A 15,512-nucleotide genomic window follows, 5' to 3' on the forward strand; every position below is an offset into this window, starting at 1 on the left:
TTAGTGGTTTCTGTCCAAATCATTGTTAAAATCAATGTATCTTCTGGAAATCTGTTGCTGATGGGCATGCATTTGGAGATATATATATATATAAAAATCTTATACCGGACTGGGTGGGTTTCACCACAGATTGAGATCTTTGATTTATAACAGGCACACCCTCGACTTTGCAGCTCCCTGACACAATTCCACACTCTCCATCTGCCTACACCCAAAAATAATAAACATTTCCTTTTGACTAACTCATTACCATTGCTGTAAGAAGTGCAAATTTAGGCTAAGTGCATATAATCTCGAGCTACAGAGGCAAAGGTGGAGGCAGAGGCAGGACGGTCTCATGTTCCAGGCAGTTGCGGCTAAGTAACAGAATGGTCTTAGAAAAAAAAGCCTCAAATGTATTTTTATCCTAAATCTTCATGTTCATATGTGTGTGTGCAAAGCTGGAGGTCAGCATTTGATGTCTTCCTCTGTTGCTCTCTACCTTGTTTTTTATGAGGCAGGTCTCTGAACTTAGAGTTCTCCAGCTGGCTGGAATAGCAGGTGTGTAAGCTGGAGGAAAGCTCTTGGTCCTGCCTCCTAGTGTTGTGTCAGCAGTGGCCATCTTTTATGTGGATACTAACTAGTCTTCCTGCTACTCAGCAGGCACATCCACTGAGTGTCTCCACGGTCCCTATTTGAGATTTGCAGTGTTCTCTTTCATCTTAAATAGTTTTGTTTGTTTTGTTTTAGACAAAGTTCCACTGTGTAGCCTTGGCTGGCATAGAACTTGCTGTGTAGATTAGGATGACCTTTATGAGCTCACTGCTTCCTGAGTGCTGTGGTAGAAGACATGTGCCATCACCCCTGGCAAAATGTATCTTCTTAAATTCTAGCTTAGTTTTTACATTTTATTTTATTTTGAAAATAATTTATTAATTTTTATTTTGTGTGTATTGGTGTTTTGCCTGCATATATGTCTGTGTGAGGGTGCTGGATTCCCTGGAACTGGAGTTACAGAATATTGTGAGCGGCCATGTGAGTGGTGGGATTTGAACCAGGGTCCTTTGGAAGAGCAGCCAATACGCTTTTAACTGCTGAGCTATCTCTCCAGCCTGTAGTTTCTTTAAATTTAGATTGCAGTGTTTGAAAACTAAAGTTTCTCTTTTCTAGTTTCAATACTTTACATGTAAACATTAGAATTTTAGTTTGAGTTTTCTTATTTTTTAAGGTATTGTGTATGCACATGATGCATATATGTGTGTTGTGTACCTCTGCATGTGTGGAGGATGAAGAAAACTTTATGGAGTCAATTCTCGTCTTCCATCTTTCAATGGGTTCCTGGGATTGAACTGAGGTCACCAGGCTGCACAAGAAGTACTTTACTGGCACACTGAGCTATCTGGGCAGCTCAGCAGTTAGCCATTCGGCCCTGCCTCTTCCTTCTGTCTCCCCCTCTCTTTCTTTCTAATTCTCATCCCAGCTCCCTGCCTCCAGCATTTCTTTTTGTTTGTTTGTTTGTTTGTTTGTTTGTTTAATTGGATATTTTATTTACATTTCAGATGTTATCCCCTTACCCCATTTCCCCCCGACCCCCACCCCTTCATTTCTTTAAAAATCTTTTCAACATTTGTTTATGAAAAATTTCTTTTCTTAGGGTTTTTGGATTTTTTTTGCTTGTTTTGTTTTTTCAACACAGTGTTTCTCTGTGTATCCCTGGCTGTCCTGGAACTTGCTCTGTAGATCCAGGCTAGCCTTGGATTCACAGAGATACCCCTGCCTCTATCTCCAAATGTAGGGAAAAAAAATTATATTTCTTAATCACTAGAAAGGTAGGATTTGGCTGGGCAGTGGTGGCGCATGCCTTTAATCCCAGCACTTAGGAGGCAGAGGCAGGTGGATTTCTGAGTTTGAGGCCAGCCTGGTCTATAGAGTGAGTTCCAGACAGATAGGGCCACACAGAGAAACCCTGTCTCAAAAAACCAAAAAAAATAAATAAATAATAATAATAAATAAAAATAAAAAAGAAACATAGAATTTTCCCCATGGATCTAATATTTTTGTTCTCTTTAATGTGAATTATCTGTCCTTATCTTTTGTGTGTAGGAATTCCATATGCTTGCATAAGCTCAGAAGCTTTATGATCACTTGTAGACATTATAGATTTTTCTTCAGTACACTTTTTGTTTATATTGTATTTATTTTAGCATATAGAACTATTTAAAAGTCACTAAGATGCCATGTTTTATAAGTTTCTTTGTAGACATCTTTTCCTTTTCTTATGATACCAGATGTTAAACCTAGAGCTTTGTTAACACTAGGCAAACACTCTTAGCTTGAGCTATAGTCATGGTAGCCCTCTGTATTTTCTTTAAGACAGTTTCACTAGCCTCATCAGGTCTGGAACCTGCCTCAGCAAGTATCTGGATTGGCAGGCCTCTGACACCATGCTCAGTAGCAGATGATATTCGTATATTTATTTCTCTCCCTTCCCAGGCACCCAACAGGAGGCTCTTTTGTTCGTCCAAACAAAGTTAATTTCGGAGAAGACTTTCTTACTGCCCTTAAGAAGCGTTATGTGCTCGAAGATGGACCTGATCATGATGAAAAATCGTGTTCCCTAAAGGTTGGAAGTAAACAAGTGCAAACTGTTGGTTTTGAGGATATTACAAAGAAGCAAAGGTAAATACAGCTGATGCCAGCAGAGTCACCAGATTGTGTGCTGATGCTTGTAACTTTGCTTTCCTATTGGTTCATCTTCTTTAAACAATGGCTTGAAATGTGGAGAACACAATCACTGATTATTTGAGGAAATTAAAACCCTCAGTTTAGCTGAGTATGATAGTTCATTCATACTGGTAACCATAGAATGCACTTGGGAAGGGGAAATGGGAGGATCAAGGGGTTCAATGGTTATTGGTTATGTAGCCAACTTAAGGCCATCCTGGGGTACGTGAAATCCTATACTTTAAGAAAAAAAAAAAAAAGGAGGGGGTCACCACTGGAGGGATGGCTCAGTTAAGAACACTTGCTGCTCTTGCAGAGGACTCAGGTTCAGTTCCAAGCACTCATGTAGCAAAGCCACTCACAACTGCCTGTATAACTCCAGTTCCAGGGGATCTGATGCCCTCTTCTGAACTCCACAGTTACTGGGTATGCAGGCAATGCATATACATACATGTAGCTAAAACATTCACATACATAAAATAGAAGCAAATATAATAATAATAAAAAAAGGATGAGCTGACACGATAGCTCAGTGGCTAAAGGCGCCTGCCATGTAAGCCTAATACCTGAGTTTGGGCCCAGAACCCTTTTCAGATGGAGAGAGCTAACTCCACAAAGTTGTTCTGATCTCTGCTTTTGGTGGGGCGAAGTGGGGTGAAGTGGGGTGGTGTTTGCAGCCTTCATAGCCAGCAGAGTTGACGATCCTCAAGAGGAAGTTTGGTTCAACACCAGTAAGTAGCCTGTGTTGGTTCAAACTTCAGGAGTTTGATATGAGTGGTTTATTTTAGGCCTATTTAAGTAGAGCACAATTTGGTGGAAACTCTCCTGTTGATAATGAACTCAGTCCTATGTGCACAATAAAGCATACATAACTCTCCCTGAGGAACACGTAAACTAAATGAAGATCAGATGGAAAACAAATGGATGATAAGGTTCTCTGGGAAGATCCAGTACCAGAAAACTCTCTACAGAGCAGAGGTCACCAGGCTGTTAAACAGTCTGCTCCCAGCCGCATTCTTTCCCTTGGAGTCACAACTGTATGTGTTTAACATTCCAGTCCCCGTTTGCTTATCTGTGAATACAAAGGCCTCCACATCTCTACAATACTAAGATGTCAGACTGCACAAGTAGTGACTAGGATTACGGTTAGTGTAACCCTCAGTGTTAGTACTTGAACCTGTTTGTATTAGGGTTCTCTAGAGGAACAGAACTTATTGAATGAATGAATGAATGAATGAATGAATGAATGAATGAATGAAAAGATATATATTGCACTGGTTGTTTTTTGTGTCAAAATGACATAAACTAGAGTCATCAGAGAAGAAGGTCCGTGAGATCCAACTGTAAGACATTTTCACAGTTCCTTTCAATGATTTTCATGTTTCTGAAAAGCTGATATGGACAGTTGTGTTTTAAAAAAAGAAAAAAGCAAGGAATTTTCTGGGCCTGGTACTATATGCTTGTAATCCCAGCACTTGGGAGGTGGAGGCAGAAGCAAGGCCAGCTTACGCTACATGAGACCCTGTTTTGAATAAATAAGTAAGTAAATAAATAGCAAGTAATTCCTGAAAATTATGGTAGACAGAATAAGGACATAGTGGTTTTCAGACTGACTGACTTCAGATACTGGGAAATCATCCAGTTTTCTGGGGTACTAAGTTGGCAGCACCAGTCATCATGAAGTTGCTTGATCCTTACCACACACAAAAATTGGAACTGGGAAATACTTGTTTTGGAAACTCTCAGGGCCTGTTAAACAAGAATGAGAGCCTTAGCCCAAGAACCGGTTCCTGATGAGTATAACCACCTTCCCCTGCACTTACCTCTCATGCTTATTCCTCAGTGCTGTCAGTTTCCTGTTAATTTTTACAAATATTTATTAAACCATTGTGTGCTAAGTGGTATTTTGAGATCGCTGTAAATACTAATTCACCAAGTCATTTGTTGTGTTTTTAAAAATATTGCAGAATATACCTATGAGGTCTCTCCATTTATGGGCTGTCAGACTTTCTTCCTTCTTAAGCCCAAACACTGTTTCTCAGTGTGATGTCACTTTTGGTTTATTTGTTCTATGTTGTTTCTACCTTTTGGTTATTGTGACTAAAGGTGCTACAATTAACGTGAAGTAAAGCATTTTGTCATAGTGAAGACTGAGGCACCAAGATTTAATAAACTTGCTTAGTATCAAAGGAGGTAGTGGAACTGGGCCGTCAAGCTGGGTAGCCCAGGCCTGGATTTTGAATTCCAGGACATTGCCTCTTCTGACAAGCAGAGGACACAGATCCTACACATGTAGAAACAAAGGAAAACTCTGTGTGCACAATACTGAGGACAGACCTAGAGAGGCTCTGTCATAGTGCCAGGTGTCACTTCAGCATTTTGGGAAACTGCCAACTGTCAGCCAAAAAATTAGTAACTTTATTGGGATCTAGTCATATAGTGAAACACTATCCGGTATGAGGACAAGTGTTCTAGTGCTCTGAGTGTAATAGTGCTATATCTGACTGCTCACAGCATCCTGTAGAGCAAGAATGCACTGGAGAATCTGTATAGCAGAGTGTCACTTCATTTCATGGTATACAGGAAAACAGTAATCGGAGACACAGAGTTTCACAGTCAGGGTTAAGTTCATGGCAGCTGTGACTGGAGAGTTGGATGGGGGTGGAGGAGAACAGGATGTTATAGAGAGGGGCAGTGACTGTAGCTGCCTCGAATGTTGCTGATGCTTCATCTCATTCTCCTTTTCTGTAATGCTTTGCATCTTGATTTGTGTGGTGGGTACGAGCATTTGTATATCTTTGGTATTTTTTTAAATAAGGTTTTCAAGGGCCAGTGGGTAGCATGTGACATGTACATGTGAACTCTGTTTTTCACACAGTCAGCTGAGAGCACTGAAGGACATTTCCCTGTGGAAGTGTGCCGTGAGTTGTGCTGGTGAACAAGGAAGAATTGCTGAAGCCTGCCCCAGTATCCTTAAACTAATTTTGGGTTTGGCACCTGTGCCTGACATATGAGTTAAGTACATTCTCAGACCTTTTGCCTGCAGGTACGGCTCATGAGAGTGAAAAGTATTATACTTTAATATAGTTTTCTGGTACTGGGGAGGGGAATTTTAGTTTTTTGAGATAAGGTCTTACTCTATATCTATAGTTCATGCTAGCCTTGAACTCACTATGTATCTGAAGGTGGCCTTGAACTCATAATAGTTCTAACTCAGCTTCCCCAAGTGCTGGTATTACAGTATGAGTCTCCATGCTTAGCTCTTAGAGTAGACGTTTGTAGGTGGGCTAGTAAGGGACAGGGTTGGTTGGCATCTCCCTGTTGTATTGGTCTCTGGCAGTGCAGGTGGCTGCCCAGGTTCCGTCAGGTGTTCTTCAGGTGTGAAGAAAGCTACCCAGGAAGGCTGGGAGGGCTGCCTGGATATGGGCACGTGACAGGTTGGCAAGTTTGGGTTTGCAGATTGTGATTGCCCCCCCCCCTTTTCCCTACCCTGTTCTCCTTCTGGGGCTCCTCACCTGTTTCCTCCTGAGGTTGATTCCTTTCCAGCCAGAGCCCTGGAGAGGTAAAACAGGCTCTCCATGTTTGTGGAGGGGTTTAGTGAATTTTTTTTTAATTGGATGTTTTATTTATTTACATTTCAAATGTTATCCCCTTTCCCGGTTTCCCCTCTGCAAACCTCCTGTTCCATCCCCACTATCCCTGCTTCTATGAGGGTGTTCCCCCACCCACCTACCCACTCCTGCCTCACCGCCCTCATATTCCTCTACACTGGGGCATCAAGCCTTCATAGGACCAAGGGCCTCCCCTCCTACTGATGCCAGATAAGGCCCCTTCAGCTCTTTCAGTCCTTCCCCTAACTCCTCCATTGGGATTCCTGTGGTCAGTCCAGTGGTTGGCTGTGAGCATCCATATCTGTATTGGTCAGGATCTGACAGAGCCTCTCAGGAGACAGCTGTATCAGGCTCCTGTCAGCCAGCATTTCTTGGCATCCGAAGTAGTGTCTAGGTTTGGTGTCTGCTTATGGGGTGGATCCCCATGTGGGGCAGTCTCTGGATGGCCTTTCCTTCAGTCTCTGCTCCACTCTTTGTCCCTGTATTTCCTTTAGACAGGAGCAACTCTGGGGTTAAAATTTTGGAGATGGGTTGGTGGCCCCATCCCTCAACCTAACCTCTGGATATGGTCTCTACAGGTTCTTCTTCCCATTTGTGAGATATTTCAGCTAATGTCATCCCCCTGGGGTCCTGGGAGGCTCTTGCTTTCCTGGCATCTGGGACTTTCTGGTTGCTACCTCTAGTTCCCCATCCCCGATTCCTACACACCTGTGTTCAATTTCCTGACCCTTTGCACATCTCCTCCATCTCCTCCCATACCTGATTCTTCCCTTCTTTCCTCCCTGACTCTTCTCTTCCTACCAAGTCCCTCCCACTCTCTACTTCCCTTGATTATTTTGTTCCCCCTTCTAAGTAGGACTGAAGCATTCACTCTTTGGTCTTCTTTCCTCTTGACCTTGATGTGGTCCATGAGTTGTATCGTGGGTATTCCATGCTCTTTGCCTAATATCCACTTATCAGTGAGTACATACCATGTGTGTTCTTTTGTGACTGAGTTACCTCACTCAGGATGATATTTTCTAGATCCATCCATTTGCCTGCAAATTTCATGAAGTCATTGTTTTTAATAGCTGAGTAGTATTCTACTGTGTAAATGTACCACAGTTACTGTATCCATTCCTCTGTTAAGGGACATCTGGGTTGTTTCCAGCTTCTGGCTATTATAAATATGGCTGCTGTGAACATAGTGGAGCATGTGTCCTTATTGCATGTTGGAGCATCTTCTGCGTATATGCCCAAGAGTGGTATAGCTGGGTCCTCAGGTAGTACTATGTCCAATTTTCTGAGGAACCACCAGACTGATTTCCAGAGTGGTTGTACCATCTTGCAATCCCACCACCAATAGCGGAGTGTTCCTCTTTCTCCACATCCTCGCCAGCATCTGCTGTCACCTGAGTTTTTGATCTTAGCCATTCTGACTGGTGTGAGGTGGAATCTCAGGGTCGTTGTGAATGTTTTTGAGATAGTGTCTCATACTGTTATCCCAGGCTGTCCTGGAATTGAATATGTAGTTTAGGCTGGCCTTAAAATTGCTTCAGCCTTCATGCTAAGGTTACTCATCTGAGCTCCCACAACTGTCTGTCTCCATATTTCATTTATGTTTAATGTTTTTAAGTTTTATCATAGGATATATCAAATCGGACTTTTTAGATGGTGGCTGACAGGTTGTCTTGTGCTGGTCTATACACGTGACAGTTGCCTACTCTGTGACTTGGATTTTCTTCTGCGATAAAGGTGACTCAGCAGCTAGGTGTAGCAGTGTGTGCTTGTTATTGTAGTACCAGACAGAGACAGGAAGGTCATGAATTTGAAATAATTCTCAGCTTCCTAGTGAGAATTATTAGCTCAGGCCAGCCTGAGCTACATGAGAGCCTGTCTCAAAAATAAATGATCAGCTACGGCTGTTATTCTCAGCCTTAAGAACTTTTCTTCCGTGGGTGGATGCTCGCTCTGTCTGTCTGTTATGAAAGGTTCCTTCTTTCAGTGAAGAGTGTTTGTGGACCTTCAGCTTTTCTCAGAGACAGATGTGCTCTCAGAGACTGTATTGGGGTACAATTGGATGACCCCACCATGTTTCTCCCTCCTCACACTGCTCTGCCTTTTTATGCTCATTTAACACCCCGTTCAGTCAGGTCTAATGTTATCTCAAACATGTGCCACAGTGAGTCACCTCCAGCCTCCTTAGACCGTAATTTCTGTACCCAGTAAACAGCTGTACTGTGGACCTGGCCAACTCTGTCTCTGTTTTCGTTACTTCCTGTGTCTAGCAAATCCTTCTGGCTGTGCTTTCAGCTTCGGGTACTGAGCCTGATATCTCCACCTGCTCTCATACAGAGGTGGGATCCAGACCTGCTGTGAGGATGTGCTGGCCAATTTTATGTCAACTTGATACAAGTGAGAGTCGTCTGAGAAGATGGAGCTTCAGTGAAGTAGGGTATTTTCTTAATTAGTGATTGATGGGGGAGAGCCCAGTCCATTGTGAGTGGTGCCACCCCTGGGCTGGTGGCCCTGGGTGTTCTAAGAAAGCAGGATAAGCAAGCCATGAGCAATCCAGTAAGCAGCATTTCTCTACAACCTCTGCATCAATTCCTGCCTCCAGGTTCCACCCAGTTACTGCTTTGGCTTCCCTCAGTAGACTGTGGTTCAGGATATGATATAAATGTGTGGCAGATGCCTGGCTGCATCTGTGAGTGTCCTGTGTGGAGAAAGCTTCCTAGCATATTGTCAGTGATCTCTGTCTATAAAATTGTCTTTATTTTGGAACCTTTAACATTGTTCTTTCCTAACAATAAGCTACAGGTCTTTGTTTTTATCAACTCTTCCCCCCCAAGTTGCTTTTGGTCATGATGTGACTGAGTGACCTCCCAGAGACGCAGGTCAGTTCCTGTTACTCTGCCCCAGCTTCTCTAGTAGTCTCATTTCTGGCAGTCTAGTATGCTTTGAAGTAGCTTTGGGAGCCTTCAAAATGAGGGCTGGCCCTCCAAGGCCTAGACTAGTGGTTCTCCATCTGTAGGTTGAAATCCCTTTGGCAGACCTGTATCTCGAAAAAAATTTTCACTGTAATTCATAACAGTAGCAAAATAACAGTTATGAAATAGCAGTGAAAATAATTTTATAGTTGGGGGTCATCACAACATGAACAACTGTATTAAAGAGTCACAGTGTTAGTTATGTTGAAAACTACTGGCCTAGGTGCCTCATTTTGAGAATACCTGTCCATCTTTCCAGGTGTATTGGTTATGACTGTCCCCACTCTGACCTCAGCTGTGGTGATTGTTGTGTTCTGGATTCTATAGGACTCTTTCCAGGTTGTATTTCCTAGGTTACCCTAGTTTTCTGCTCAAGTTGCTCATAGGTTTTGCTTCACTTGTATCTGTATGGCCACACCCCTTCCTTTTTGCCCTGCCCGCCATTCTAAGCACAAGGAATTTCAGACTTACAGGAGGTGTTAGCTATGGACTGTTTCCCCGCTGAACCTGCGTTCTTGGCCCTTGTAACTAACCCTTGTAGAATAACCATAGTTAACACCCAAACATATCAGGTGGGAATGCTAGGCAGTCCATTAGCCTATGGCCTGGGACTGTGTTACACTGTGACCTCTTTAAAAGCATAGCTTTTGATCTTTAAGCCTCAATGCATGTGTGATGGTGTCCCAGAGTCTTACTCTAAATTTGTGGTCCTGAACCAGAATTAAGTCATATTGCAGACCTTGAGTTCTGAGCCCCTTTCTTGCCTGTGTTGTTGCTACCCTTGTAGTCTCCTCTAGGATGGTGCTGTTTAGATTTATGGGTTTAAGACTGGTGCCATGGAGATGGGTATGCACTGTGTGTGTGCATGCGTGTGCACGTACACACACACGAGCATGTACATGCTTAAGACAGTGCTGAGAGCAAGGGCTCATGGTACTCAGTATATCAGTGTGTCAGAGACAACAGATCTCTGCTGTCTGTCACTGTCTTGTTTTTTTTTTTGTTTGTTTGTTTGTTTTTGTGAGGCAGTCCTGCAGGAGTTTGTGACACTTGGTTGTCCTTTGGATATTAAGCTTGTCTCAAATTTTGACAAACAAAAATGAGTATTTTAGCTTTTGAATGAACCAGGGTAATAGTGTTTCTCTGTTTTGTTTTGCTGCTAGAGATGGGACTCATGACTTTGGGTATTTAGAGTAGCACTTTAACCACTGAACTATATCTAGTTTAACAGATCATTTAAAAGATTAAAACATTTGTGTTCATGGAAAAAAATTCAAACTAGTAAGTGAGAAATTAAAAATCGCCAGCCAGCCAGGCGTAGTGGCGTACACCTTTAATTCAGCACCCAGAAGGCAGAGGCAGGCAGATCTCTGGAGTTCACAGGCAACCTGGTCTACATAGTGAGTTCCAGGACAGCCAGGGCTACACAGAGAGACCCTGTCTCAACTCCTACCCCACCCCTCTAAAAAAGAAATCCCCATTCTAGAATTAGTGTGATATTAATTTTATGTCTTTGGTGAGTCTTTTGGAATTACTTTTTCTTAAATATGTGCTTAGATATTCGAGTTGTAAATTTATCCAAAAACTTGTTGTCAACTTGGGATGAAGTGATTCTTATTGCAGAACAGCTCAAAGACCTGGAGGCTCTTGATCTCAGGTATGGAGTCTGCATTGCCTTCTCTGACAGCTGGGCAGCTTTGTCTGACTAGACTTTGCTAAAGGTTCACTCCAGGGCAGTCTTCCAATGGTCCCTTGAGGGGCATGAGTAAGGAGTGTATCTGTATCTTAATAAGTTGGGAGGGGTGGATCTTCATAAACATGAAAGAGGGGCATGTGATCTCAGCAGAGGAGAGGGGTTAGAATTGAATGTGCTTGTTTATTTGGAATTAAGAGTTTAATTCTTTAGAAATAAGTAGTTCATTGGGACACTACTTAATGTAGCTTTGATAAAGATTATAATTTGTCTACATTGTTTACTAATGTCACATTTCCCAAGATCTTCTGAAATATTTGATTAATCTTAGAACTTCACTTTTCAAGGGTTCAACTAGACTGGTCCATTCCTTCCTTCCCTTCTTCCCTTCCCTCCTTTCTTCCTTCTGATGGTGCTGGGAGCTAAGCCCAGGTTTTGGTGCTTCATAAACCCTCTACCATTGAACACACCCCAACCCTTTTCCCCTTGCTTCCTAAGTGCTTTATATGCAGATAAACTAAGACATATCCATAGAGTAGACAGTCAGGTTTGAAGGCACCTCAAATAGAGCAAATGGGTATAATTTGACCTTTAGTGTCTCCTCAAGTCAACTTCCATGTCTGAGGAAACCTCAAGTGTCACCTACCTCCATGAGAATCCCTCTCACATCTTCGGGTAAATACCAGACTGTTGATGTCAGTGTGTTGGGTCTGCTGTGTAGGAATAAGTACTTCACATCTCCTTTTTCTTCTCAGTGAAAATAAACTGCAGTTTCCCTCTGACTCACCAACTCTAACTAGAACATTTTCTACCCTGAAGACTTTAGTCCTAAACGAGACAGGAATAACGTGGACTGAGGTAATCATTTTTGCTTTATTACACAGTAATAAATGATTATAATTTTTGCTTTAAAAGGGAATTGAAACCTAACTGGCTTCATTTTAATCAGCTTATTACCTAAACTGTAGAATGTTCTAAACTTCATTACAGAGAAGAGTAATCCTTTGGTGAAGTAGGATTTTAGATCTGGTAATCCATGTTCTTTCTGAGCCTGTTCTTGTCTCTTAGCTCATTTGTATTGCTTGGGAGTCTTGAACATGGATGCTTACAGTGGCATCTATTAAATGTGGAGTTTTAAAAGTCATAATGCTGGCTCATAATCCTAGGTTATGCAGATGTCCTTAGGGCAGAGCATGCAGTCGAGGCTCACCCTCCCTGTATGCAAGCTTATCCCCATCGTCCACAAGCCCGGGCTGATTGGCTTGTGAGTACCCACAGGTTTCCTTGGCACAGAGGCATTTGGTACATATGCTTCTGTCTTTCCTGGGCCCGTGATTTTGGAGGATCTCCTGCTCTCTTCTGGTACACAGAGCCTGAGAATAGGAAAGCACTTAGCAATTGGGGTGGGGGTGGAGAGGGAGGATGGCGGTACAGCTCAAGGAAAAAACTTAGGAACCAATGAGACATTTGTGTGCTCATCATGTTCTTTACATGTCCAGTGCTATCAGGACTAACAAGGTGACCACCTCCAGGGTCAGCCTGCTAATCAGTGGGTCATGTCCATCAGCATTCCCTGCTCCTCTGTGAAGCATTTCCTAAACTGGGTGCGGACTTAGCCATTGGGCTAATCGTGCTAGAATGTCTGCCTACAGCCTTTCAATGTGGTCTTTCATCCTCCTGCACCACCACTTAGTGCCCAAGTACAGCCTAAATGACCTGTCCATAATGCAGGGAGTTCCTGTGATGATGTGGCTGAGGAAGGCCAGCAGAGGCTGCCAGACACTGAATTCAGTCTCCTTTCCAGGTGCTGCACTGTGCCCCTTCATGGCCAGTCCTCGAGGAACTTTACCTCAAGTCTAATGGTATTTCCATTTCAGAAAGGTAATGGACTTTGCTTCAGTGATTCTATTGCTACTCAGTTAATTCCACATAAAGTCTCAGGTCCAGCACTAACTTTTAGGAGGATTTGCAGGTATAGGTTATAGTAGCACATACTCTTTACTCACTCACTGTAGTACAGATTAGATTGTCAACTAAAATGTTACTCCAGTCAGAGAAAACTCATCAGACACCTGAATATTTGAATTTTATTAGTTTTGTATTCTGATATACCTAAACTAAATATTAAAATTTATTAGTTTTGCATACATATTAGATTTTCTGATTCTCAGTAGAGTTCAGGGTATATCAGGTACATTTTTGTTTGTTTCTTTTTTTTTTTTTTAACTAAGTAGTAAGAGCCAGAGTATATGCTTGTAGTTCAACTATTTGGGAGGGTAAGGCAGAAAGAGCCTAAGTTTAAGGTTATCCTAGGCAAACAAGCAAGACCCTGTTTCAAGAAACCAAGGGCTGAGAGGCATAACTTAATTGTAGAGCACTAGTCTAGCATGTACAAGGCTGTAGGTTTATTTTTATTTAAATATTTGAGATATTCATTTTTATTTTTTGTGTATGAGTGTTTGCCTGAATATATATCTATATACCACTATAATAATATACAGTGCTTAAGGAGACCATAAGAGGGTATCTGAACCTCTAGGACTGGAGTGAGAGGGTTTAAGTTACCATGTGGGTGCTGGGGAATGAACCTTGATTCTCTGGAAGAACAGCCAGTGTTCTTTAACCACTGAACCATCCCACCAACCTGAGTTAATTCTTTAATATTGCAAATTTTTTATAATAACTAAACAAGATTTTTTTTTAAAGATTTGTTTTATGTAAGAACACTGTCACTGTCTTCAGACACACCAGAAGAGGGCATCTGCATTCCATTACAGATGGTTGTGAGCCACCATGTGGTTGCTGGGAATTGAACTCAGGACCTCTAGAAGAGCAGTCAGTGCTCTTAACCACTGAGCATCTCTCCAGCCCCAGATTTTTTTTTCTTATCACTGTGTGTGTTTATGTATGTGGTGTTGTGTGTGAGTTCAGGGGTGTCTGGCTGAAGGACACCTTTGAGGTTCTTTCTTTCCACTGTGTGCTCCAGAGCTTGAATTCAAGTTGCCAAGCTTGAGCACTGAACCACCTTGCTAGCCTTACTTATTTGTTTAGAGACAAGGTCTCATTATAGCCCACGTTGGGTCAAACTAGTTGTGTCAAGTATGACCTTCAGCTTATAGTCTGCCTCCACCTCCCTAGTACTGGGATAATAGATGTGGGTAGCTGTGACTAGCAAATGAAGGATCATTAACTGGTAATACCTGCTTAAGTCAATTCTACTATAGTATATGTGGACTCATGCTCTCTTAAATATATTGTTGCTTCATCTCCTTTAAAAAGAATAGCTAGATGTGGTGGCACATACCTTTAATCACAGCACTCAAGGGGCAAAGGCAGAGGCAGGTAGATCTCTGAGATCAAGACCAGCCTGCTCTACAAAATGAGTTCTGAAACTCCATCTTTAAGAAACAAACAAAAAAAATTTTTTGACTTTCCTTTTTTAAAATTAATATGTATCTGTCTGTGTGAATGTATGCAAGTGCCCAAGGAAGCCTGAAGGGGTATCAGATTTCCTAGAGCTGGAGTTACAGGCTGCTAGGAACAGAACAAATGCTCTTTTTTTTTTTTTTTTTTTTTTTTGGTTTTTTCGAGACAGGGTTTCTCTGTATAGCCCGGGCTGTCCTGGAACTCACTCTGTAGACCAGGCTGGCCTCGAACTCAGAAATCCGCCTGCCTCTGCCTCCCGAGTGCTGGGATTAAAGGCGTGCGCCACCACCGCCCGGCTAGAACAAATGCTCTTAAACACTGAGTCATATCTCTAGGCTCTCATCTCCCTCCTTTAAAATATAGCTTTTGAAATTTATTTACTAGACTGTGTACTTGTCTGGGTGTGTGTATGTATGTGGAAGTCAGAACCATTTGTGAGAATCAGTTCTTTCCCCATGTGGGTTTTGGGGATGGGACTCAGGCCAACAGACTTTTTGGCAGGTACCTTTACTAACTGAACCATCTCTCTGGCCCATCATCTCTCTTTTTAGATAATATCATTAAATAAGTATGTGAAAGAAAGTCAAATATGGAAAACTCGAGTTGAGTTGGCTCAGACTATAAGACTGTATTGTATAGAGTGGTTTCATTTGTGGAGGCAAATGCAGGCATTTTCCTCCATTATCAAAACCAGTTATCATTATCAATGACTGTCAGCATTTCAACAGCATCCCCTGGGTTGGCCTTTTTTGAGCCAGATCTACTTTCTAACTCTTTGTAACACTGGGTACACTTATTTTAAGCCCTTGTCTTTGTAAACAAGAGATTAATCCATACTGAGAAAAAAAATGTTACTGTCCAATACAGGCCAGTGAATGTCCTGCAGAAGATGAGGTTACTAGACCTTTCCTCCAACCGATCCATTGATGAAAGCCAGCTGTGCCTGATAGCATACCTTCCAAGGTAATCCCTTAAAATTTACCTGTTAAAGATACATATTTTTAGTGAATGAATTACCGTATGTCAAATACACCTTTTGAATAGATATAAAATGTAGCTCCTAAACTGGGCAAGCTCCTTGGGGAATTTTAACTTGAACTCTCCTGGAGA

The 15,512-nt window shown here is 42.1% G+C and overlaps 1 protein-coding gene across 3 annotated transcripts in view; it reads left to right on the top strand.

Moving 5' to 3' along the window:
• The window catches only part of Tbce (tubulin folding cofactor E), a 47,575-nt gene that overhangs the window by 24,231 nt on the left and 7,832 nt on the right, over positions 1 to 15,512 (top strand). For all 3 annotated transcript variants that reach the window (XR_003711722.1, XR_003711723.1, XM_028769803.1), the window contains exons 4-9: positions 2,473 to 2,658; positions 5,582 to 5,670; positions 10,841 to 10,940; positions 11,732 to 11,834; positions 12,781 to 12,857; positions 15,270 to 15,365. Coding sequence is in view for 1 of the 3 variants with exons in the window: in XM_028769803.1 (XP_028625636.1) it covers positions 2,473 to 2,658; positions 5,582 to 5,670; positions 10,841 to 10,940; positions 11,732 to 11,834; positions 12,781 to 12,857; positions 15,270 to 15,365 (651 nt within the window). In the remaining 2 variants the exon portion in view is untranslated. The remainder of the gene's footprint in view (positions 1 to 2,472; positions 2,659 to 5,581; positions 5,671 to 10,840; positions 10,941 to 11,731; positions 11,835 to 12,780; positions 12,858 to 15,269; positions 15,366 to 15,512) is intronic.

Source organism: Grammomys surdaster, unplaced genomic scaffold, assembly GCF_004785775.1.
Source record: "Grammomys surdaster isolate TR1022 unplaced genomic scaffold, NIH_TR_1.0 194, whole genome shotgun sequence".
NCBI classification, from domain to species: domain Eukaryota; kingdom Metazoa; phylum Chordata; class Mammalia; order Rodentia; family Muridae; genus Grammomys; species Grammomys surdaster.